The sequence below is a fragment of the Camellia sinensis genome, chromosome 7 (assembly GCF_055761805.1).
Source record: "Camellia sinensis isolate YWXY chromosome 7, ASM5576180v1, whole genome shotgun sequence".
NCBI lineage: Eukaryota > Viridiplantae > Streptophyta > Magnoliopsida > Ericales > Theaceae > Camellia > Camellia sinensis.
Genome location: NC_138967.1, coordinates 179,958,603 through 179,982,322, shown reverse-complemented (window position 1 = coordinate 179,982,322; position 23,720 = coordinate 179,958,603). Strand labels below are relative to the sequence as shown.

The following is a 23,720-nucleotide window of genomic DNA, read 5'->3' as shown; positions in this document are numbered from 1 at the left end:
TCGTGAACCGGTGTAACGAAGCACAAAAGCAGGCAGTCATTGATATTGGGTTCGGTGGCCTCCTGGGGTTAAAGTGTACCCGTATAGATCACAACATGTGCCAATGGTTGGTACAGAACTTCGATCCCGACACGTGTTCGTTGACTGTTCATGGCCGTCACCTGAGGCTCACCTGTGAGGAAGTGCATGTCTTATTGGGTATACGGTCAGAAGGCAATGACGTGCAGTTCACTGGTTCAATAGACGCATATCCCAATATCTACGAAGAGGTTGGAGCTGTTAAAGGAATCATTCCTTTGAACCAGTTGAGAGTTTATCTGACTGAGAGTGATGGTGCGGATGACGAGTTTCGGCGGAAGTTTGCGCTGTACGTGTTGGGGGCCATGTTGTGTCCTACCACAATGACCGCGTTGAGCCTGTCGTTCGTTCATGCCGTGAAGGACGTGACCGGTATGGGGGCATGTAATTGGGCAAAGGTGACACTGCAATTCCTTGTGAAAGGTGTTCGGAAGTATAAGATGAAACTTCAGCGCCAGGCAACTGGATGTGTTTTCCTTCTAATGGTAACGTAATCGACCGTTGTTTGTTTGTACCATGTCGATTACATATTTCATCCATTGCTGTGCATATGGTTCAATAAAATGGCAGTCGTTGCGAAATACAAACTTACCTGTTATTGAACAGCATGACAAATATACCTGTACGGGCCACATTTTTTGTAACCACGAAAAGCTTATCTTTTGAACCGGAAAGCTGCATGGGGATTCTGCCATCGAGACACATAAACACATACATATGATTGTGTTGTAAGTTGTATGCATTGTTAGCGAATACGGATTACTTTGCTCGGAAGTGTATAGTAAATATCTTTTCCCCCTTACAATGCAGCTATTTTACTTGGATCGTTTTGCCCCTCCCTGCAAGAGTACGTCGGCTACTACACGCTCCATCCCTCGGCTAAATGATTGGGGTGATGCCGAAATACGGGAGACGAGGCGACTTATGGGAAGGAAGCAAATGTTGCAGCAACATGAGGTAATCAACCCATTCGTTCTGCACATTTGACAGCATTGCCCCACCTGTGTTATGGATAACGGTGACAGACAGAATATGTGTTCCTATGACTAGGTGACAAGCACCGACAAACAGTGACCCATTCCTTAGCGTACGTCATATTTTCAGTTTGTCCCTCCCTATTTACTCTGAAATACTCGAACTTTTGGGGGGAAAACATGAAGTTTCCATGTGGACGATGTTGTAGCCTTACAAATTCAATTTTATGTACTACTTCTGTTACGAAATGAATTTTCGTTAAGCCCTGAAGTCAGATTTTTGGAAAAGCTTGAAGATTTTGGTTTTTTAACCTTGTAAAAAGGTCAAAACATTGTCGTTCAGTTATTGTTAGTTAGTTTGTAATTGAAAGTTTCTCTTTGTTTATGTAATTGGGAAAAGGTAAAGTGGTAAACATGGGATCGACTGTGAAGTTTTTATCCACACCAGATGAGCATCATTTACAACAACATTTTTTTTCCATTTCAGACGAATGGAGTAATTAATTTTTATTAGATATATTTAATATGTAAAGTGTGTATGTACACATATGTTGTGTGCAACTTAAGAAAGCAGACGGAAACTTTACGATTCACAGTTGAGCTCGATTAACGATTCAGTGCATTACCATTTTCATTTATGATTTGAATCCCGATTTGACAACTATGTTAGGTGGAGTTTCATCCAACAAAAGCGGAAAGCAACGACATTGATGACGCAATTGACACACACCATGTCAATAACAAACAGAAACCACGGATTGATGATGTTCGTTTGAGCAAGGTTGAGACTGACATTGGTGAACTGAAGGAAACCATGAAGCAAGTGCTTCACAGCAATGCGGAAATAAGGGAGATGTTGCTCAATTTCCGAGGGAAGGAAGCTGTTCACAATGCAAAGGTAAGCAAAAGCAATCAGTACACATGCTTCACACAGTTCACAGAGGTTACTTGAAGATGAAATATCGTACCAGGTTAATGTATGTGTTTGTGTGATTAGGTGGAGTCCACTGAAAGAAATTGTAACATTAACATATCCTCCAGCATTGGTGAACTGAAAGGAATGCTGAACGAACTGGTTGCAGCTATATTGTCTGGGAAACAACCGTTTACTGAACAGACACACATTGCTGAAATGAAGCAAATGATGCAGCAAGTGCTGGCAGGTTTATCGGAAACAGCACAATTGGCTCGCTCAGAGGAAAAGGGTGTTGACCCTACCATGGGAGTCGAGTTGCATGATGGCGGCGTGGTCTTCCCAAATTATTATGGTAGCCCAAATGAGGGTAATGTTCAAGATTTACAGGGGTTGGATTGGGAGGACAATTATGTGAATGGAATGTTGTCCAATGAGATAATTGATATGCACGTTGGACAGTTGCGTACCGTCCAAGAAGTTGGGGACATGCACAACAACCGTCGCCTTGCGTTGGAGGAAACATACGCAAGCGAAGAAAGCAAATCTCTTTCAGTTCAGTTTCTGTCCATGAGGAACGTTGCAAAACAGAGTTTATCTTCGTTTGATGATTTGCAAACCTTGCCACCAATGCGAGGAGAAGCAGACAATGTGCATCCTTCTGCTGGTAAGGTTGCCCAAACATTGGGAGCCGGACAAATTGTAACAGCCACACGAAAGGGAAGAGGAAGAGGAAGAGGAAGAGGAAGAGGAAGAGGAAGAGGTGTTGAAGCGACAGACGTAGGGGATATGCATTCGTGCAACGATAGCAAAATAAGTACTCGACTTACTGCCGAAAAATTCCCAAGTCGCCACATCACTTCACCTTTCGTATGTTTCATTACCAATTGATGCCGACAGCATTACTGATCATAATAGAACCATTATTTGTGTTGTATTTTAATATTTGTCATTCTACTGCAAGTTTGCAGTAACAAATGTTGTACAATTGTCTTACAGATTTCGGACAAACTCCTGTCCAAACTGCACAGGTTGGACAAGCGGTTCCGTTCAGAGGTTAGACATCGCTTCACCAATTTTAGATGCATAAGGATGTGTTATGTACTTTGCAAATCACATTTCTGAACAGTGGTGAGTTAGTTAATTGTTTATATTAATAGGAGGAGTTGATGTTACTTGATTGTTTATATTGATAGAAGGACTTGATAACACTGGAGAGCAGAGAGGTTTTATCAGCGGCCCAAGACGAAGTTGTTGACTCTGTACTTGACGACAGAAACAATGAAAGGTACGGATGAGTTTAGTACTCGCAATTAACCTGTTCCGTAGTATTTGTGAAATAAGTTTGAATTCCACAATTTTCATGTGTCGTGCTATGTTTATTTGATTCTTGTAGGTATCAGTTCTTTAATTTTTCATTCTCTATGATTTTGATGGGTTTATGATGGGTTTATGATGGGTTTATCCATGTCGTATGTAGGATTCTCTTTGAATTTAATGCAGTGGGCTACGGAAAGATCAGTGGCTAAATTTCCTGTCTGAAGTTTTCTTCTTTTGGTCTTATCCTGCACACATGTACCTATTGGGAAAATTGCAAACCACTGATTTTTTCACAAAAATATTTACACATTCATGGAAACCTTTATAATTTTAATTATGAAACTTAATAAAGTTTACCAATGATTTGCAAATTTTTTTGAGAACTTATAATGAAGTGCAATTTTCCCTACCTATTTTCTTCTACTCTGCTTACATTTTCCATTTTGATCATTTTGGGATATTGTTGGCTCCAGTTTGTAAAAAACGTGTTTCTTTTTTTTTAACTTGCTGACCTGTAAATGAGCATTTCAATTTTCACATATTATTTTAGCAAATACTATTGGACATGTCATGAGTTGTAATATCTAAAACTTTGTCTTTTCATTTTGTTTTTTAAAAACTTAAAAATAATCTTCATTGGATTGGAGCCTAGTAGAATCAGGAATATCTGCCATAGTTGTACAACAGGAAAAACTAATCTTATGTTGTAGAGTTAAGCCAGATACGTTTAAGTTTTACTAGGCTGTAGGTTGCTTCTTACTGATTGATGTATACGTTTTATGTAGGGACATTGTCGTGTCTATGAATCTGCATGAAATGCCTTGCGAATGTGCTACGCGACGTGACATGCGCACGCTGAAACCAGGGGCATGGCTATCCGACACTGTAAGTCGTGGCATCTGACAATGTTATTTCCACTATATTTGCATGATGGACATATCCATGTAGGGACATTGTTATTTCGTATTACATTTAAACAAATGGCAAACCTTATTTCGCAAGTTGCCTGGTCTGTTACAATGTTCCAGCCAATCAACTTGGTCGCGGTTCAATTGACTAACGGACAGCGGCAAGTACACAAAGACGGTAGGCATACTGCGTGGTTCTTTCCAGTATATTTGTCGGTAAGTAAGTGTTTTAGGTCGGTTGTGTATTGCAGAAGACATATTTTCAGAAAACTTTGGCTGACTGAACTTTACACACTAAACATGCAGACTTTGATACTAAATCAAAAAACTCAACCTCTGAACCATGAAAATATGGTCAAATCATATTTTGGACATGACAGATATACTGGGGTGCTTGATGCATGTGAGAAGGTAATATGAATGTCCATCCCATTGAAGCGAGTAGATTTAATATGGACGTCGGTAATATGAATGTCGATCCCATTTACTTGAATGTCAATGTAAATATGAAAGTGCGTACATGTTCGCATGCCCTCTAAACAATGTCTTCGCTTGTGTTTATGTTTATGTGTAGATTTACATGCCTTTCAATTATCGAGGAGTACATTGGGTGTGCCTAAAAATAGATATGGTAGACCGTGTGGCGTACCTATTTGACTCATTGGCATTCGCCACACTGGACACCAACAAGCTGAACACAGCAAAAATGTTGGTATGTCGTGCTGAATTTCACAAATCTACTTCCACACTGTCACATCCTTCACATAAACTAACCGTCTCATTCTGCAACAGGTTCAAACAATGCATGCCTTACTGCAACTACAGTTTGGAAATGAATATGCTGTAGACATGCGTACCTTTGAGGTGCGCATGTTAGAACAAAGGCCATTACAACAGCTGGACGAGTAATCCACAAACCCTGCGTCACATTGACTTCACTCTTGAATCACTCATTTAACGAACCTGCTTATATTTTACGAGAGACTGAATGTTACATTTCATTTGTAGCACTTTCGACTGTGGGATGTTTGTGATCAAGTACATGCAGCGGCCTGATATACCCAGCGGTCCACACAAGGTACATTGTACCGCTTAATTTCCAATTGCGAAATAAATCCGTTTATTCCCTACCGCTGTAACCGTACCTGATTTGTGTTATTTGCTTTCTGTACATAGTTTCATCCTTCTGTGCGCCGGAAGTTGGTGCTTGACTTCGTTATGGATGTGAACAATACAAAGATGGGCGAGTATCGTTCGTGCATGTGATTGATTGCAATTACAACAAATAGTGCAGCGATTTTATCATGGCCTGCCAGTACGAGTGTAATTTCGATGCCCAACCACAACTGGATTACTGCATCAGCTTGTCGTGACAACTTTTTAGGTCGCAGCTGTGATAATACTAATTTCCCACGCGTATTGATTGTACACATAATTCCAATGTTTGGGACTCGAACAAACGAGGGAAAGTAGTCATGTTTGTTTGGTTTTATCGTGGCCTGTACGTGATGTGATACACATAATTCCAATGTTATGGGTACAGTACAGAACAAACAATGCAATGTCATATTTGCCCAAATGACTATACTAATGTTTGTCCAGTGCAATGTGATATTTGTCCAACAAACAATGCAAGTTGAAAGTAGTAATGTTTGTTCGCTTTTACCACATGAATTATGTTTGTTCGATTTTTTTTAATGCCATGATTTTGTCCAAAACAAAGCAAAAAAAAGCCCACAGAAGAAACAAATGGCGGTGACTATAATGCACTTTGAAGGGGAATTGATTACTTCATAAAAATGCACAAACGGTGAAAAATTGCACAAAAAATAAAAACAACCATACAACAGACCATTAAAAACACAGATTATTGATATTCAATTTTTTTTTTTGTTCAGCAAAACAAAAAACTGTATTGATGGAAAAGCACATACAAGGTGTCAATGATACATCAACAAAGAGGAGGTTGGAGACCAACGAAGAGAAACAAAAACAGAAGGAAAACAATAACAATGTAACTCCAAGCCCATCCTCACAAAACCACATAATAGGGCAACCAGATGAAACTCCAAGGCAGCATGAACAAACTTCAGACCATACAGCCACCATTGAGACTTGAGCCTGAACCTTCAACCTCCATTGAGACTTGAGCCTGATCCTTCAACCTCCAAAAAAAAAAAATTAGTACAGCAGCAGACCAACAATTACAACAAGGCCCGCAGCAGACCTCCAATAACTTTCCCCAATCCAACAGCAGACTTCCAATACAGCACACCAAAACATCATTCAAACAATTGCAAAAAGGCCAATATGCAGCAGCAGACTTAAGCCTATTCGTTGATCCCATATAGCAGCAGCAGAGTACATATATAGCAGAGCAGATTTGAAGCACAGCAGAGCAGCAACCAGAAATGAGCATGCTTGACCCCATAAACTAAGCCAGAGCAACAAGCCAAAAATAAGGCAAAGCATAGCAACATTGAAGCACAGCAGAGCAAAAGTAGCCACCAAGAAGATATGGTAATACCACAGACTGACCAAAATCCTGCATACCACAGCTTGACCAAACTCCTGCACCCCAGTTTCAAAAAACACCAAACACCACCCCCTAAATGAGACTTTGATACTATCCAGAATACAATATATGTCGTCCACTGAATACTGTAGGCCTCTATAACTTTGCTTACAGCAAAGTTCCTACCTTTCCAAATCATTCCTAGGTGTGCAATACAAAAGAATACATATATAAACTAGCCTAGGATTTGGGGAACAGAACGCCTAGAACACCCCACTCTGATTGAGCATCTGCCAGCAGGGCTTGGGCTTGGTCCAACTCAGCTTTAGTTGTCTGAATGGATGCAGAACGATGTCTAATTTGGGAGAGCATCATCCTTGCTTCTTGATTAAGCTGGTCGTGTTGCTGCTGCAGATGAGCCTTTCTTTGCCGGACAGAGGCAAGTTCTGCCATGAGTTTGGCTTCCTCAAGTTCAAGTGCTGAGTGTTGCTGAAGAATGGCTGCAGAGGTCTGCTGGCTGAGTTTGAGTGAAGTAGATATGGTGTGGGCTTCGTTTAGGAAATCCTTATTGGTTTGAATATCCTTCGAGCAAGTCTGAACCATCTCTGAAAGGGTTGGCCATTCTGTGATGATCTTGGCCAATTGCTTTAGTTGAATGGGGTTGAAAGGATTAGGGGAGAGGTTTACAACAGCAGAAAGACAGGCCAAGGTTTCATCAGGTTTGTGGAGAATGATTTCTTCAACTGGGGTGTTAATGAGGTTGATGAAGGTGGTTAAGGTTTGTTGAGTTTCAGCATCAAACAGATGTAGCCTTTGAGGCAATGGGGATATTTCGTCTAGATCTTGTTGAAGAATAGAAACTTCGGCCCAAATATCCTGGCATGGACCGACGGCCTGTGAACATTAATAGTTTGGTGAGAATATATGCTTGCAAGTAATAAAGAGTAAATAGGATGAGGTTGGAAATGGTAGTACCTGTCCTGATAACGTGCACGCAGACGGTTGGCCTTGTTCAGCTGTGGTTGTCGCATGAGGACGAGTTGTTTCTGGTACTGATGAGATGGCAGCATCAGCGCCTTGAGGGTGTTTCTCTGGTTCTGCTAGCAGGGGAAAGTCATGAGGACCTTCAAGTTCTGTCTCGCCCATTGGTCGTGGAGATGAGTCCTGTATTATGTCCATCGCTGTAAATTGGAGAACAATACCAGTTACTTAAAGAGAAGTTTTTTTTTCCCAAACGAACAGTAACATTTGTATTTCTATTTACCTTGGTTGTGGTGAACTTCTGGTTGAGGGGATTTTGTGTTGTCATCTGTTGGAGAGGATTGGCTGTTGATTGAAATGTCAAATTCAATCCTCTGAGATTCTTTGTTTGACGTTTGGGAATTGGAGGGGTTGGATGGTGATGGTTGAGGGCTAGAGACAGAAGGGACAATGTGTTGAGGAGAAGTGGAAGGATGTTGTGATGCAGACTGTGTGGATTGCTGTGGCAAAGACTGTGAAGCAGGTTGTAAGGAAGTTTGTTGCGATGCTTCAGGTGGTGGTGGAGTTGGTTGTACAGTGGGTTCTGTGGGTACATTACTGATTGGACTGGGAATTTGATGAATGTGTTGAGGAGAAGTGGAAGCATCGTCATCATCAGCAGCAGCAAGGAGTAATCTCCTTCTTTTTCTCTGCACAAAAGTAAGTGATCAGTCGGGCGTGAATGCAAATTCAGATGCTGTAAATATGTAAAGTGAAGGCTTACTTGGTAGAGCTGCCCTGAAGGATTTGATGTTGTTTCGCCAACCATTTGGCTGAGAGGGATATCCCACTCACTTAGGTCTGTGCTTAGAGCAGGAGCAGTGGAAGGCTCTTCTCTCTTCTTCGCCGTGACCTCTGTCTCAGCAGGGGTACGGGTGGTAGCTCCTCTCTGTGCTTGTGTCTGCGCGGCTGCGAAAGAGTCTGCCATTAATTTCGGAACTGAGGGGGTGTTTGTCTGAGTAGTTGCATCCATTGGATCCTTGCCTTTACGTTGGTCCCTAACCAATGGTTCAGCAGCAGGCACAATTTTGGCTGTCAAGGGTTAAACAAGTTAGTGTTGTAGAGAAAAAAACAAAACAAATTGCATGACACAGTCAGGGATATGAAGTATATGAAGGAAGGATACCTGTAGCCTTAAGCTTGGAAGGCGAGGATATGCGGCCCTGAATATGAATACAAGTATCGTTAAGGCAGCTTTCAAGTGGCTTGCAGAAAATAATGGCAGTCATAAGTCCCCACCAATGGTCAAAAGCAGCCGAGCAGTCCGAAGCAGGTTTGAAGAAGAAGGGGCCAAAATCTTGGAAAAGTTTGGTGTTCTCTGTCAGAATGGATTCAGCTTGTGTAGGATCTTTTAAGTGGATTCTGGACCCAATCTCCTCATGGATGGTTGGGTGGAAATAAGGATAAGGGATAGCCTGGGAAAGACCAAATTGCCTGGACCATTGATTGGGACAGTATGTCTCAAAACTGCAGCTGGATAGCTTGGCGGAGGATATGGAACAGCCAACCAAGACATGTCTACAGGTGAGAATGTGTCTCCAACTCTCATTTTGTTCTTGGACTTGCTCATTGTGTAAATCAGAAGGGTCTGTGAAGAGGAAGCGAAGTCTACTGGAGGAGAATTCAAAGTTTTGAAATGGCATGTACAGGTTGGAAGGTCTCTGGGAAGGAAGGTTGTAAAACATGGTAAGATGATTTGTGAAAGTGAGTTTTGAATGGCTGTTATAAGTGAGCAGTTGCTCAGCATAGGAGTGGCAAACAGGTTTCAAGGTGTTAGGTGGTGGGGGTCGTGCCTCAGGGAAATAGGCATACAACCAGGCCTGGAAGAGCCAGAAGGGGCCACCACAGTTGCCAGAAATCTTCTTGTCGACAAAGGAAAATAGGGCCTTGTAAAGGGTGGCAAGAAGATAAGGGGCTAAAGCCATAAGTTGGCCGTCTTGCATACACAAGGCAAGGGGGAGGTATTCTTTCGTGATCTTGTACCCAGGGACACAAAAAAGAAACTCACAAAGCCAAAGTAAGTAAAAAGCAGTTCTTTCTTTGTCATCGACAGGGGAACCACGCTTGCCTTGGTATTTTTTGGCAAAATCTGTATAGCACATGTCAGTGTTTAAAGTAAATGTCACTTTTGGAGGCTCAAGGAGAGCATGAATTGGATTGCCCAAGATTGGCAGACCAGTCAAGTGAGCTACATCTAAGATGGTAGGGGAAATCATACCAAAATTGAGGAGTAGGGAGTTACTAGACTGCGACCAAAAGCATGCAGCAGCAGCAATCAGCCCTTTCTCCACGTCATAAATTTTAGTCGACAGTCTAATTGCTTCAGCAATGCCCTGGTGCTTCCATACTTCGGCGTCGTGACCTTCAATTCTCCTGGCCCAGCTTCGCCAATCAGAGTCTGGTGACCTCCACCCTCTGAGTGGGTTTTTGCTGACATTCCAGTTAGTCCACTTGAGTCCAGCTTGGTTGAGAAGAAGGTTCTCACCATTACCAAGGGGATAGTATGGAGCTAGCTCGTCTGGGAAGTAAGACGCGAAGGTAGGGCCTAGAGTAGCCTTAGCGACAGAGCTTGGGCTGGGCAATAGGGTTGCAGCAAATTTTAGAGGAGCGATAAGTGCTCTGATAGGGTCCGGGAAGCGGAGTAGGTCTTCATTGTTCTCCTCAGATGGAGATGGTTGAGATTTTTTTGGTGCCATGGCTTAGGGTTTTGTGGTGCTCTGGTTTTGAACGGCAATGGTTGAGAAGAAGGAGTACAGTCTGGGGAGTTCGAATCAGAGGGAAATGAAGTGGTTTGAAGTTGAAAGGGTGGGTCTTTTATAGCTTATGATGGGGCCAGTATATTTAAAAGCTCTTATATTGGGCTGTACTTTATGCTTGTTTTGGGCCCAAACAATGGCCCCCTCGTTGAAGTTAAATATCATATGACTTGGACCCCCATGACCCCCTCTCTCTCTGATTGGCCACTTTTTTTTTTTTTTTTTCAATTTCTTATTTTTTTTCCTTCTCCAAACAGCAGCCCCCACGTGTGTGTGTGTGTGGGGGGGGGGTGGTGGTGATTGGGGGGGTCTCAATCACTTCCGCAATATTTAACTTGAACATGGGGGCCATTGTTTGCACCAAGTTTTGCCAGTCTCTGTCGACTGATGGTCCACTTAATCGAGGGCATGTGGCCAAGTCTGAAGGAATGTCCACGACCTGAAAGTGGGCTCTCTGCATGTGGGTCACCTAGAAGTGATAGGGGAAGTTTTTACCACCAGTCACGGAGTTAGCGGGCACACTTTCAGGAGGAAGCATGAGACAAAGCAGGAGCCTTGCTCTGTCGACAGAAGTTTAAAACAGTTGGTGGCCATGAAATAAACACAAGAAAAGGGAGCTCGACAGATAGAAGTGGAGGTTTAGTATTGATATCCGTATACTGTTTTTGTGGCCCATCATTGCATGATCCTACACGTCTACACCATAACTGCCACTGTAACTGCCCCGACTTCGAATCTTCAAGTCCACTCTGCCAAATATTGACTCTTCCCTGTCGACCTTCCTTTTCACCATTGTGGGGCATGTCCCTCATCATTATGAGACAAAAATCGACAGAATATTGTCCACTAAACACAACCACAGTCCTTGCAAACTGGGTCAATGAACCGCAACACTTGGCCACTCACAGTTACTGCCCCTGACTATGAATCATCAAACTCTGCCAAATATTGAATTTTCCCTGTAATTTAATCAAAATATATTCAATGTCGGTAAACTTGAAAATACGTTTGAAATAACCTTTTTCTGTATTGTAATGACTTAAACACAATTGTTGTCCTACATTTTACGTAACGAAAATACACAACTTGTTTATATCAAAAACAAAATATACATCTCGGGTTTATAATCCAAAAAATGGGAACTACTTTTTTTAAAAAAAAAGTTCACTCATATTTTCACCTACATTCTGATTGGATATTAGATTAAAAATTCCTCTTTGCACCTATTTTTCCCACATCCTCCCAACAGCTGCTCCATTCAACTAACATTGAATCTTGCATGCCACCTGACTTACACGCTGGAGCAGTTACTGGCAGTGCTCATGGATTTAGTGGCCACCCTCCAACAGGAAACATGAACGAATTGGGAGTCTGTATCTGTCGAGGAAAGGCTAAAAGGACCTGGGCACAGGTGGTAACTTCAATTATATGCACTTCGACAGGTGGCAACTTACTTTCTACATTGTAACTTCTGTGTAGTTTTTTCCCTTCTACTTTCTACTTTGTTACAAACAACACAACAACACAACAACATACTTTCTACTTTCTACTTTCTACTTTGTTACTTTTTACTTTGTTACCATCACTTCATCGAAAGAAGTCTTCATCCATTTCAGGCATTTGAACCAATACCACAATTGCTTGATTTTCTTCTTGAACTTGTCAACTTTAAATTACTGCTTCGTTGCTGTCCATATAGGCCCACCATAATTTTACTAACAATAAACCCATAGTAAACATTAAATAATTTCACAACTCCTGTTCGTAACTCGTAATTCATATACCGATCGGCATGGAGATAAAGTAACGAGTTCGTTGGGTTACTTTCTCCAAGTAACACCCAAAATTAACTGCCACTTGGATTATATACAAAATGCATGTGCTGGTATGTAATTTTGCAAACCCACTTGGACAAAATTCGTATTTTACTCGAAATATAATACTAATTTACAGACACAAGTCATAACAAATCAATACGAAGCGAAACACATCGTTAGTTGATAAACCACACCGCAAAAAAACCCTTCAGTTAGATCCAACCAAATATGGAACAGAAACAAGCAACCCGCAATAGGAATCTTGGAATACAGACATAAGCCAATTTCCCACCCAAAACAACACACAGACAACCCATATATATCTCACCTCACCTTCAGTTAGTTTTGAAAATGACAAGTCACTGCAAACACAAATGACAACATCACTCTAAATAATATGGGAAATTTACAACTCGTGGCCTTGTACATAAGTAACGTTGTGCCATTTCCTGGCATTGTACATAACCAATTATTTACACGTTACGTACAGCAATCCGTGCAAAATGAAAACTACATACATTATTTCCATGTGTTTTCAATAGCTAAGGGAATAAGTAAATCATACAAATTATACAATTACCTGATTCACCTCATCAATTGTGTTCGAATCATTTTTCCACACTGCTGCTTCAACACTACCGTATTGGCCCACAGGCTGCTTGGAATCAGGAGAAACATCAAAAAATAGTCGCCGTTGCTTAATGTGCGGTGTACTTGGATCCACCAACCCAGTTTTGCAGCGAACGGGCAATGACTCCGCATTGTACTCACGGTCAGTTATGTGGGGTGTATCTGCATCTGAGTTATTACCCACTGTTCGGCTAAACCGAACCTTAGGACACGTTCGCTTTGTGTGCCCAATGCATTTGCAATTCCCACATTTTCTTGGTCTTCGACAGTTGGACGAGGCCCGTCCTGGGTTCCCTTTTGTCTTCACAACATCAGGATCTTCTACTCCAAATTGTCGACAGAATGAATGTTTCCCTTTGTCTCCATTCCCACCGTTCAAATTCCTCTCATATAACTCCTTCATCCGGGTCGTCATTGGAAGACATGCATCCCTAGCATCCTTGAAACCTTCCGTTGATTGCGAGGCATAGAAACACATTTCGTTGTAGGAAGAACACAATATCCCATACCGGGCCGTCTGTGTTGTAGTGCTATCAATTGAGGGTTGAGGCCATTGCTGGCCATCCTTGCTTGCAGCCCTTGTCCATCTATGCAGCACACAAGTTGGGGGAATTTGCGTTAAATTTTCAGCTTTCATAACACATATCATGTGGCAGCAAGGTAGCCCCAACGACTCAAACTTCATGCAAGAACATCTCATTGCAGCATCCATTGGACTGTGTGTTACTATCCATGATCTGTCCTTCACTCTGTACTTATGAATATAGTAGCATTTCTGACCATCCGGCAAAGGGAACACATCCTTCACATTCAACTTCCCCTCTTCTAAGATTTCATCACGGAACATTCTAAATATATTTCGGGTGAATAGCTCAGCTCCATGTCTCTCTATATCTCGCAATGGAGTAATCAATATCGGAAAAGTGTTATTTGTTTCAGCATCATCTCCAGCCTCGTTATACCTTATCCTTGCAAGAGCCCGATCATAGTGCCTAACAAATTCATATAGCTTCAATTTGTGTTGGAGGAAGGGATTGAAATAAGCATTCATACACTCCGAGCGCTGAGTGCTCTTCATCCCAGCAAAGAAATGTCCACGCATATATGCCTCAGCCCACATATGACGCTTCTCATATGTCTCCAACACCCAACTGTTGGTTTGAAGTCCAAATTCTTCGACCATTGTCATCCAGCCATGCTCAAACTTTGTCTCATCCGTTTCCATGTCCATGCACTGCTTGAAAGCATGTGCAAAGCCACTTATGTGAACATTTGAAACAGCATTTTTCCCAAGATGCCAATTACATAATCGATGTCTTGCATCTGGAAATACTCTTCTGATTGCCTCTCGCATCGACTTATCCCCATCTGTCAGTACGGACACAGGTGCTTTATTGCCCATCGCCTCCATAAATGTTTCCAAAACCCATGTGTATGTCTCAATTGTCTCATTAGCTAGCAAAACACATGCAAATATCGTGGTCCTAAAGTGGCTAGTCACACCAGCCAACATGACAAACGGTTTCTTGTATGCATTGGTTCTGTAAGTTGAGTCAAATATCAACACATCACCAAACTTTGCGTAGTCGGCCCGCGATTTCGAATCTGCCCAGAACAGATTTTGTAACTTGTTATCGTTACACACATCATACTTGTAAAAAAAACGTGCATCAACATCAAGTTTTGCGCATAGGTAAACCAACGCACCCTGCGCATCACCATCCTCAACTTCTGCTCTACGTTCGGCTTGAATATGGTTGTGCAGATCCGTGCGGATGAAACCAACATTCTCATAAGACCCGGACTGATTTACCATATAGTCCATGATTTGGCTAGTCTTCACACCGACATTGCGCATAGCCATTGCTTGAGCTTTGTCACCGCTGTTTAAACTGCGATGTGACCTCAGATACATCACACAGTGTTGTTCCGCCAATTCATGGTTGTGGTCTGCGACGAAGTGAGTCACAACATACTTTCCCCCTTCACCAGCATCCGCATCGTACCGTATGCGAAATTGGGCTTTGCAACCTACTCTTGTTAGTGCCTTGGGAGCTCTACTCTTCTCAGCAACACGGTCCAAGTATTTTGGTAATCTCTGACCTTCCCTTGAACACAACCACAGCCTACTAACGACCTTTCCCTCTTTATTTGTGTTAAATCTGGATTTTCGTATACTAAATCCCTTGGCTTTAGCATACGCATTGTAGAAATCTTCTCCATCTTCGACCGAATCAAATTTCTGTTCCAGAATAGCACGTTCAACATCACCAACCATGTCATTGCGATGAGCATCGTCAACCATTTCTTTTTTCACATCGGCTCCGCCATCTTCAACGTTCATGTTGGTTGCTTCTTCATTGCTCGGACCAGCTTCGCAACCATGATCAGGTTCTGCCCGACTTTCATTCATCAAACGGATGTCATCTGCTTCATTTGGAATGTCATAATCATCACCTTCCCTTTTAACTTCCGCTGGGGCCATACTGCACATGACATTACTACCAACAATTACTTGATGACCGAAAATTGTTAACACAAACACAAACATGACATTTTCACACGGGTTACCTGTTTGTGCAAACACAAACACTCGCTTGAGAAACAGAAAGAGAAAGGTTAGCTGCCAATGGAGGGGTTTCCGTTGGAGCGAAGCGTAGAGCGGTTGAAGTTAGGATGGGGGTTTAGTTGAGGGAAAATAGCTGAAGTGAACGGGCCAGAGAGACAGAGAGGGAGACAGAGAGAGGGACACAGCTCCATACCTCATATCTAGTTCGAGAGAAGGGCTTCACTTCAGCAATGGAACCAACACAGCCTTCTAGTTACGTTGTTGTTGGAAATCGCCCGTTATACTGTTCCCTACAGAGCTTCGTCAATGGAACGAACCCAACAGGGGCTTCTCCCTGTAATGGAAATCAACGGTTACACTGACTCAACCTTACACAGAGAGGAGAACAGAGAGAGATAGAGACGAAATACAGAGAGTGAGTGGGATGCAATCATGCAAATACAAGCATTAACCGGTTGCCCCGGTTTCAACTTTTTCAGGATTAAACAATTCAATGGTCTTGATCAATTATTGTAATCTAACGGCTAACAATTGGGTTGCATATGGTGTGCAACCTTAAGGGGGTTGCACACTTAAGCATGACCCTTAATTAGTACATATAGAATTATTCATTCTCAAATTGAACTTTCTTAGGTTCTCTCTAAAGTTCTTCAGATTTTGAATCATTCTATTTTTCTTCAATTGTTCATTAACTTCACACGAAAATTAAAATCTCTAAAATTTGAACTAATTATTGCGTTAAAATTCCTATAAAAAGTATTTATCTATAAATGATAAAAAAAAAAAAAAAAGGGAAAAAAAAGGTAGAAGGCTTAATTCAATATAAAACTGAAGCTCTTTACCCAATTTTGTAATTAAACATGCTAGAACAATATTACTCAAGTAATACTGTGGTGCAACTAGTTTAATTTTTTTTAATAGCTTTAAATTTTTGTTCAATAAATTTTTTTTGGTCATGTAGACAATTAAAATATAAAATACACACAAAAATAAAACGGAGCAGTGAGGATTCATTTCATACAACAAATTTCCGTGGAAAATGGGAAAGAAAATTAGAGTAATGGGCCATGGCATTGGGCCAAACCACTAATCTTGAGTCGGACTGACTTACTGTTTTTGTTCGCTGTTTGATAAGTTTGTTTTATTTGAATTTGGGAAAATTATAAAACATTAAAAAATATATATTATTTACATAGAGGCCCCCTAAACTATTGAGAAATATTATTTTGACCTCCTAAATGAAAAAAAATGCAAATGTAACTCATAAGCTACTGAGAAGTATCATTTTGTCCCTTAAACTATAAAAGCGTACAAATAGACTTTCTAAATTCTTGGTGTGTTTCACTTTGACCCCTTCCGTTAGGGGGTCCAATTTATATATTTTTATAGTTAAGGGGTCCATCTGTACATTTTTATAGTTTAGAGGATAAAGTGATACTTCTCAATAATGAGTCCATTTATACATTTTTATAGTGTAGTGTAAATAACACAATAAAATAAAATAAAATAAAAATCCAAAAATAGTGAATTTTATCATATAAATTTTGGGATCAAACTATGAAATTCATCGAATTGATTTTTTTGCAAAAAGATCAAGAAGTTGAAAATTTTCTCTATGATTTTAGAAACATGGAAATTTTATACGAACCTAGGAAATTCGATAAATGAAAATGAGAAATTCTTACCAACAAATTGTAAATTTCATCCTAGTAACTAGGGGTGCAACTCGGGCGGGCTCAACCCGAGCAACCCGAGCCCAGCCCGAGTTTTTTTAGGGCTTGGGCAACTATATCTTGTAATCTGGACGGGCTTGGGCAGATTTTTGATGCCCGAATTGGCTTGGGCAGAACCAATGGCCAACCCGAGCAACCCGAACCCGAATTCAATTTAATATATTATATAAATTATATAATATATAATATATAATATATATATATAATTTAATAAATTATGTAATATATATAAATTAAGTAAAAGAGTTAGTCTTAATTTTTATTTTATTTTATTTTTTTGGTTAGTCTTCTATTAAGTAAAAGAGTTAGTCTTAATTTTTATTTTTTATTTTTTTTTGGTTAGTTTTCTACCATTAGATTAGCATCTTTTATGTCTACCCTTAGATCTACCTACAGGTTTCTGAACTCGGGCAATTTGGGCAATTCGGGCAACCCGAGTTCAAAATACAAAGCTTGGGCCGGGCTTAGGCAACAATGTTCGGGTTCATGGTCGGGCTTGGGCGGGCTTGGGCAGTGCCAAATATAATTCGGGTCGGGCTTGGGCAGACCCCCAACCCGACCGAACCCGCCCGAGTTGCACCCCTACTAGTAACTAAGAAATTTCGTCTTGAAAAGGAAAATTTGGAATGAAATTGTGAAACTTTATTCAAATTTTTGAATTTTAGAAAACTACAAATTTCTCAATTAAATTTTATAAATTTCACTTCTATGAAATTAAGAAAAATATCATTCTAGAATTTCTTAGTTTGCGGTAGTCAATTGAAAATTAAAACAAATAAAATATTTCACACAATTTTCATAATTTTGAGAAGTTTCACAATTTTGAATTTCTTTTTTTTTTATCATGGTTTTTATAAATTGTTGCTAAAATTTATAATTAATGACATTTTTTTGTGACAAATTTTTTAAACTGCTGAAAGTTAAAAATTAGTGACAATTTTTGTGATATTTTTTAAAACCGTCACTCAAATTTGTAATTAGTGACATTTTTTTAATAATATTTGATAAAAAAATCATTAATTATCATAAGATCTATAAGACAATACGTCTATTTATTAGGACATATACGTAAGTTTTCCATTTTTTTTCACAGAATAAGTTCGTAAAGTTAGAACATTCCAATATATCGACAACTTGAACATAAAATCTCATTTTACTGTCACGTAAATGCCCCTCATGATCACATAAAATCTCATTTTACTGTCACGTAAATGCCCCTCATGATTACTTGAACTAGGAATGGTGAATTTGTTTACTTTTATAATGCCAATTAGTATTAGAGCATCCCACTCAGTTTATTTAAATTTTATCATAAAATCATTTTTTTATTTAGTTCTCCCAACACGCTCTCTATTCTTTCTCTATTCTATTAACAAATTCCCTATTTTTTCTTTATTTTATTAAAATATAATTTTTAATTATAAATTAAAAAAAATAAAAATCATAAATGTGTATTGCAGTCTTTAAACAAAGCAAAGCAAAAAAAAAAAAAAAAACAGAAAAAAAAAAAAATATAAGGGAGCTACTATAACAAAAATTAATTTAAGGAATTATTTAGGTGATCTGATGCAGGGTAGATAGGGAACAATTTACCCTTTAAAATAGGTAAGGAAAGGGTTTAGGGGCGTTGATGGAAATGCTCTTAGTACTCAACAAAATTCCAAGTCTAGCTAGTTCAGGGCCACTGGTTCAAAATATTTTATTTTATTTTATTTTATTTTTGTTTGAAGATCAAAGAATGGAGAAAGTGGGTGTTGGTGTGTACACATCGATCACCAGGTCTTGGCTTGTGGTAATTTGTTAATTATTAAATATATATATATATATATATAAAAGATGTTGTCGACTTTAAAAATATTATTTTAATTTCCCACAAAATTTAATCACTTTTAATGAAAAATAAAAAAATATTTGTCTTTTGTGACTATCTCTCACTATTTTCGGTTAGGGTTCAAAACACAGCAGCATTATTGTGAAATGGAATTGCTACAAATGCAAGATTATGAAAAACTTGGATTGTTTTGCTTGTGATCCAAATCTGATATCTGGGGCATTGATGTGGTGGTGGCCGAGAGTTGCAATGGTTGGAATCGGAGTAGGAGGAAGGAGTGAACATCAAATTTGTGCCATGCCTGCCATCTGATTGTTAAAATGTTTATATGTAGAGGTCAGTATTTTGTGTTGCTTTCGTCTAGTTTTTGGGTGTTTTGTGGGTTTTATTTTTAGCATATGATTTTGACAGTAGTTCTCTTGTTATATATTTATATTTGAGTAAATTAATTTGACCGCTCAGTTTAATCTTACAACATTGACATAATTCTGCTAATTTTCCTTTTGGTATAACCGTCAGAACTAATGTAAATGATGGAAGTGGTTGCTTGCTTTGGTTTGGTGAGTTGATTGATATGAGAGAGTTCAGTGAAGATGGGCCAGACATTTATATAAGGATGGCTTCCTCTGAGTTAGGTAAGAATTCAAACAAAGATTAATTAGAATATATGTATAAGAACCATGTAGTTAACTTTACTGAACATTTACATTTTTTCCTCAAAAAACTATATTACATTTCTACATCTAACTACAATTCAGCAAAAGAGATTTCATTTTGGTTTCATCTTGAACGTTGATTTCTATTGTGGGTGTGCCTCGAATTCAATGTAGATAATTCTTATTACCTGTTTCAATCCCATGCCCAGCCTCCTAGTAGTTCCGGCTTGTATTTGTATTTGAGTCTATTTTGACCTGGTTTATTATTTTTGGATTTTTGTATGTATTGGATTATTTCGGAGTTCTAGGGTTCATGATGATCAAATTTTATAAAGCTGAATCCATAACGCGATGCGTTTTACACCTAGTGAGACAAGGTGTAAGCATTTCTAATTTTAATTTTATATTTAGTAAATAAATAAAATATTTTAAAGTAGCAAAAAAAATATTAAAAGTTAAATATGTTTCTTCTCAAGGCGTTGAAAGCGAAATCAACATCCTTTATTTAAATTATCGAGTTTATCACTGGTGCTTGAACCTTGCTTCTTTTTTTTTTTTTTTTTTTAACATGATTTTTCCTATGAATATAGTTGTCAAAGAGGTTGTTCTTTTAGTATGTTTAAACAATCTACTGTACTAGGTTTAACAAGAGCCTAAGACAAGCTCTTCATATGATTATGTGCAAAAGGCATACAAAGTGCACCTGAGGCACACACCTTAGACTGTGCTGCGCAAGCATTTGGGGAATGTTGTGCAAAAAGCAAAGCCTCAATCCGTATTAGCCTGCAAATTTTTGTGTGCTTGTGTGTTGGTTCTGTTTTAGCTTTTCTCATCCCTTTTGCCATAACAATTTCAAAATATAGAAGGTTTTCAAGGGTTTGAATTGAGATCAATCCCTTTAAGTTTGTGCTTTCATGATCATTTTATCTAACTGATCAATGGACCATTTCTTTTTAAATGGATTGATGATTCAACAGTCCAACAAGTCAGCTTAAATGGCAAGAAAAGAAAGATAGTAGCAGTGACCTTGGCATTTTTAATTGGACTTCTTCTGCTGGGTATGAGCCTAATCGTGTATCTCCGAAAAAGGAAAAGGAAGAATTCACAGCTGAGAAGAGAAGGTATATATATCCTATAACTAGTTGTCATATTGATATCCCTTCATCCCGGGCTTTGCAGGAAATCTGATGCACAACTCTGAACAAGGTCACACTGACAAAAGCCAAACGGAAGATCTAGAGTTACCATTGTTCGACTTAGCTGTAATAGTTAATTCCACAAATAACTTTTCAATCAACAACAAGCTTGGGGAGGGTGGTTTCGGACCTGTTTACAAGGTAACAATGTAAAGACACTCTTATGTAGTCTATAGGAATGTGATCGATGCCCATTCTCATAGAGCCTATGTAGAAGCCACAAAACCATTCAACATTTTTATCACTGCTTTTTCCTAAATAGTAATGCTATATATATATATATCATAAAAAGGTGCGTAGAATGTTGTGTTGAAGGTTGCAGCACTGTATTCATCTTGGTGTTTCGGCCCCCAACTTTTGGATAAAATTCTATGGTCCTACACTTACTGTTCTGTAAAACCTTTTAATACAGAACCCACCATTCCGATTGTAAAAATTTTATATATACACCTGCTTTTGAGAAGAGTAATTTTATATATATTTTTTTCAGCTTCCAAAGAAGACAATTGGTTTGATGCATCTTTTCTCACATAGGAAACTCCATAAATCTGTGTAATTATGTCTTCAAGTAGTTGTAACATAAATCATTAATTTGTCATGGCTGCACCTATAAAAACAATGTCTGCCAGAGCAACATAAAAATAGTAAGTAAAAGATATGAATAAAATGAATCGAGAAAAAAAGAAGGAAAAAAATGAGTTTTTTTTCAATATAATTCTAATAGAACAACATTCCATCAATTATAATGGTAATTCTCAAGGTATAGTGGAAGGAGGACAAGAAATAGCTGTGAAGCAGTTATCAAAGAATTCTAGCCAAAGACTTGATGAGTTCAAGAAGGAAGTTATTTGAATTGCCAAACTTCAACACCAAAATCTCCTGAAGCTTCTAGGATGCTACATTCAAGGAGAAGAAACAATGTTGATCTATGAATACATGCCTAACAAAAGCTTGGACTATTTTATATTCGGTTTGGCTCTCTTGAAACTACATTTCTATATATACCACAACGATTCCACTCTCAGACCAGCTAACAAACTTTCTTTCTTTTTTCTGTTTTGGCTTCATGTAAAGCTTTTGATATATTTGATAATGGGAACAAAATTATATTTGGTTTTTATTACATGTGCATTTGCATGAACTTAGTTTCCAAAATTTTGATTTTTCATTGTGGAATCCTGTTAAATTCATGCATCCAATTAGCTGCATGGACTAAATCTGGCAAAATTTTGGTCAGATCAAACCAGAAGCTTGCTACTGGATTGGCCGAAGCGCTTCCACATTATTAATGGGACTGCACGGGGGTTTCTTTATCTTCATCAAAATTCCAGGCTAAGAATTATTCACAGAGATCTCAAAGCTAGCAATATTTTGCTAGATATTGACATGAACCAAAAAATATCAGATTTTGGATTAGCTAGAAGTTTTGGAGGAAATGAGACAGAAGCAAATACAAAAAGAGTGGTTGGAACATAGTAAGAATCTCTATGACTTGTTTTTTCTAGTTCAGTTATTCTTCAAAATCCAGTTCTTCATTCTGTGTTTTGTTGTAGCGGCTACATGTCTCAAGAGTATGCAATAGATGGGCTATTTTCAATAAAATCGGATGTATTTAGCTTTGGCATTTTAGTGCTAGAGATTGTGAGTGGGAAGAAAAACAGAAGTTCTTATCATCTAGGTCACAGCCTCAACCTCCTTGGCCATGTAAGTGTAATAAGATTAGAAGTAATCTTATATGGATGTGTTCCAATAAGGGTCAAAGATCCTTCGTTCCTAAATTCTTTGCGCCTTCTATTCCGAAACACTCACAGGTGTTGGATCACTTGAGAATGTTGAGGCATAATCTAACTGTGAGTGTCTTGAGAAAGGAGAACCGAGAAATTTGGAGATAGACGATCATGTCTCGTACTGCTAATATTGTAGTGGATTATTCAGTCATGGAGACTCCATGAAGAAGGCAAGTCATTGGAATTGATTGATGAGGCTCTATGGGGCTTGTGCTACCAAACTGAAATGTTGCGATCAATCCATGTGGGTCTTTTATGTGTTCAAGAAAGTCCAAAGGATAGGCCAAGCATCTCATCTGTAGTTCTGATGTTGGGCAGTGAAGCTGCATTGCCTCGAGCCAAATAGCTTGGCTTCTTCACAGTAGGAAATGTTCTTCAGCCTAGTTCTTTGTCAAGCAAGGAAGCAACAACTTTGGCCAATGAAATCATGATTACTCTATTGAGTGCTAGATAGAAATTATACCACGTACAAGGTGAAAGCTTAATCATTGTTTCTAGTTGCAACAAGTTTACATGCACAAACTAAAATAAAAACGTATCAAGAACATGTACTCTTTTTTATATACAAATCTGTTACTTCATTCGGTATAAATTTTCTATATAATTTTCATGTTTGCATATCATTACTCTTTGGTTGATGTAATAATTCTTGTTTACCTACTTGTACATGTGAAAGGGAACTTCATTTTGAGAATAAGCATGTGTCTCTTCAACTTAGCACCAAATGTTTTTTTTATTTGTGAATTAGCTAATTCCAAACACATTATAATGTTATATACAATTGCTATTGGGATTTTCATTCTTTATATTCAGATATGTATGTGAAACAGCATTCAAAGTTTTCAAATAGTCTACACAAGACAAGGAAAAATAACTAAACCAGACTAAGCAAAAGACGTAGCTAAAGTCTGATTGTAAGAAAAGAAAACAGGGCTTAACGTTGTGTTCATTAGCCAAGATCTCTGAAGCTGTTTGCCTAGAAATATAGCCTCAACATTGTGCTAATTTGCTAAAGAC

The 23,720-nt window shown here is 38.9% G+C and overlaps 4 protein-coding genes across 4 annotated transcripts; 1 reads left to right on the top strand and 3 right to left on the bottom strand.

The window, feature by feature from the left end:
- Positions 1 to 6,948: 6,948 nt before the first annotated feature.
- Positions 6,949 to 7,887, bottom strand: LOC145796337 (uncharacterized). Its single transcript, XM_082881423.1, has 2 exons — positions 7,684 to 7,887; positions 6,949 to 7,602 (listed from the first exon to the last, which is right to left on the bottom strand). The coding sequence occupies exons 1-2, from the start codon at positions 7,885 to 7,887 to the stop codon at positions 6,949 to 6,951; spliced, it is 858 nt and encodes a 285-aa protein (XP_082737549.1).
- Positions 7,880 to 10,424, bottom strand: LOC145796336 (uncharacterized). Its single transcript, XM_082881422.1, has 3 exons — positions 8,855 to 10,424; positions 8,453 to 8,760; positions 7,880 to 8,378 (listed from the first exon to the last, which is right to left on the bottom strand). The coding sequence occupies exons 1-3, from the start codon at positions 10,422 to 10,424 to the stop codon at positions 7,965 to 7,967; spliced, it is 2,292 nt and encodes a 763-aa protein (XP_082737548.1). The 3' UTR covers positions 7,880 to 7,964.
- Positions 10,425 to 12,067: 1,643 nt separating this feature from the next.
- On the bottom strand, positions 12,068 to 16,046 carry LOC145794860 (protein FAR1-RELATED SEQUENCE 5-like). Its single transcript, XM_082877204.1, has 2 exons — positions 15,694 to 16,046; positions 12,068 to 15,417 (listed from the first exon to the last, which is right to left on the bottom strand). Exons 1-2 carry the CDS (start codon positions 15,696 to 15,698, stop codon positions 12,870 to 12,872), a joined length of 2,553 nt encoding a protein of 850 aa, XP_082733330.1. The 5' UTR covers positions 15,699 to 16,046; the 3' UTR covers positions 12,068 to 12,869.
- Positions 16,047 to 19,153: 3,107 nt separating this feature from the next.
- Positions 19,154 to 23,420, top strand: LOC114257963 (G-type lectin S-receptor-like serine/threonine-protein kinase SD1-1). The gene is given in 6 exon segments (XM_082880013.1): positions 19,154 to 19,400; positions 19,584 to 19,699; positions 20,698 to 21,886; positions 22,154 to 22,391; positions 22,470 to 22,620; positions 22,728 to 23,420. Coding segments are annotated over 4 exon segments (783 nt in total). The 5' UTR covers positions 19,154 to 19,400; positions 19,584 to 19,699; positions 20,698 to 21,573; the 3' UTR covers positions 22,809 to 23,420.
- Positions 23,421 to 23,720: the final 300 nt, after the last annotated feature.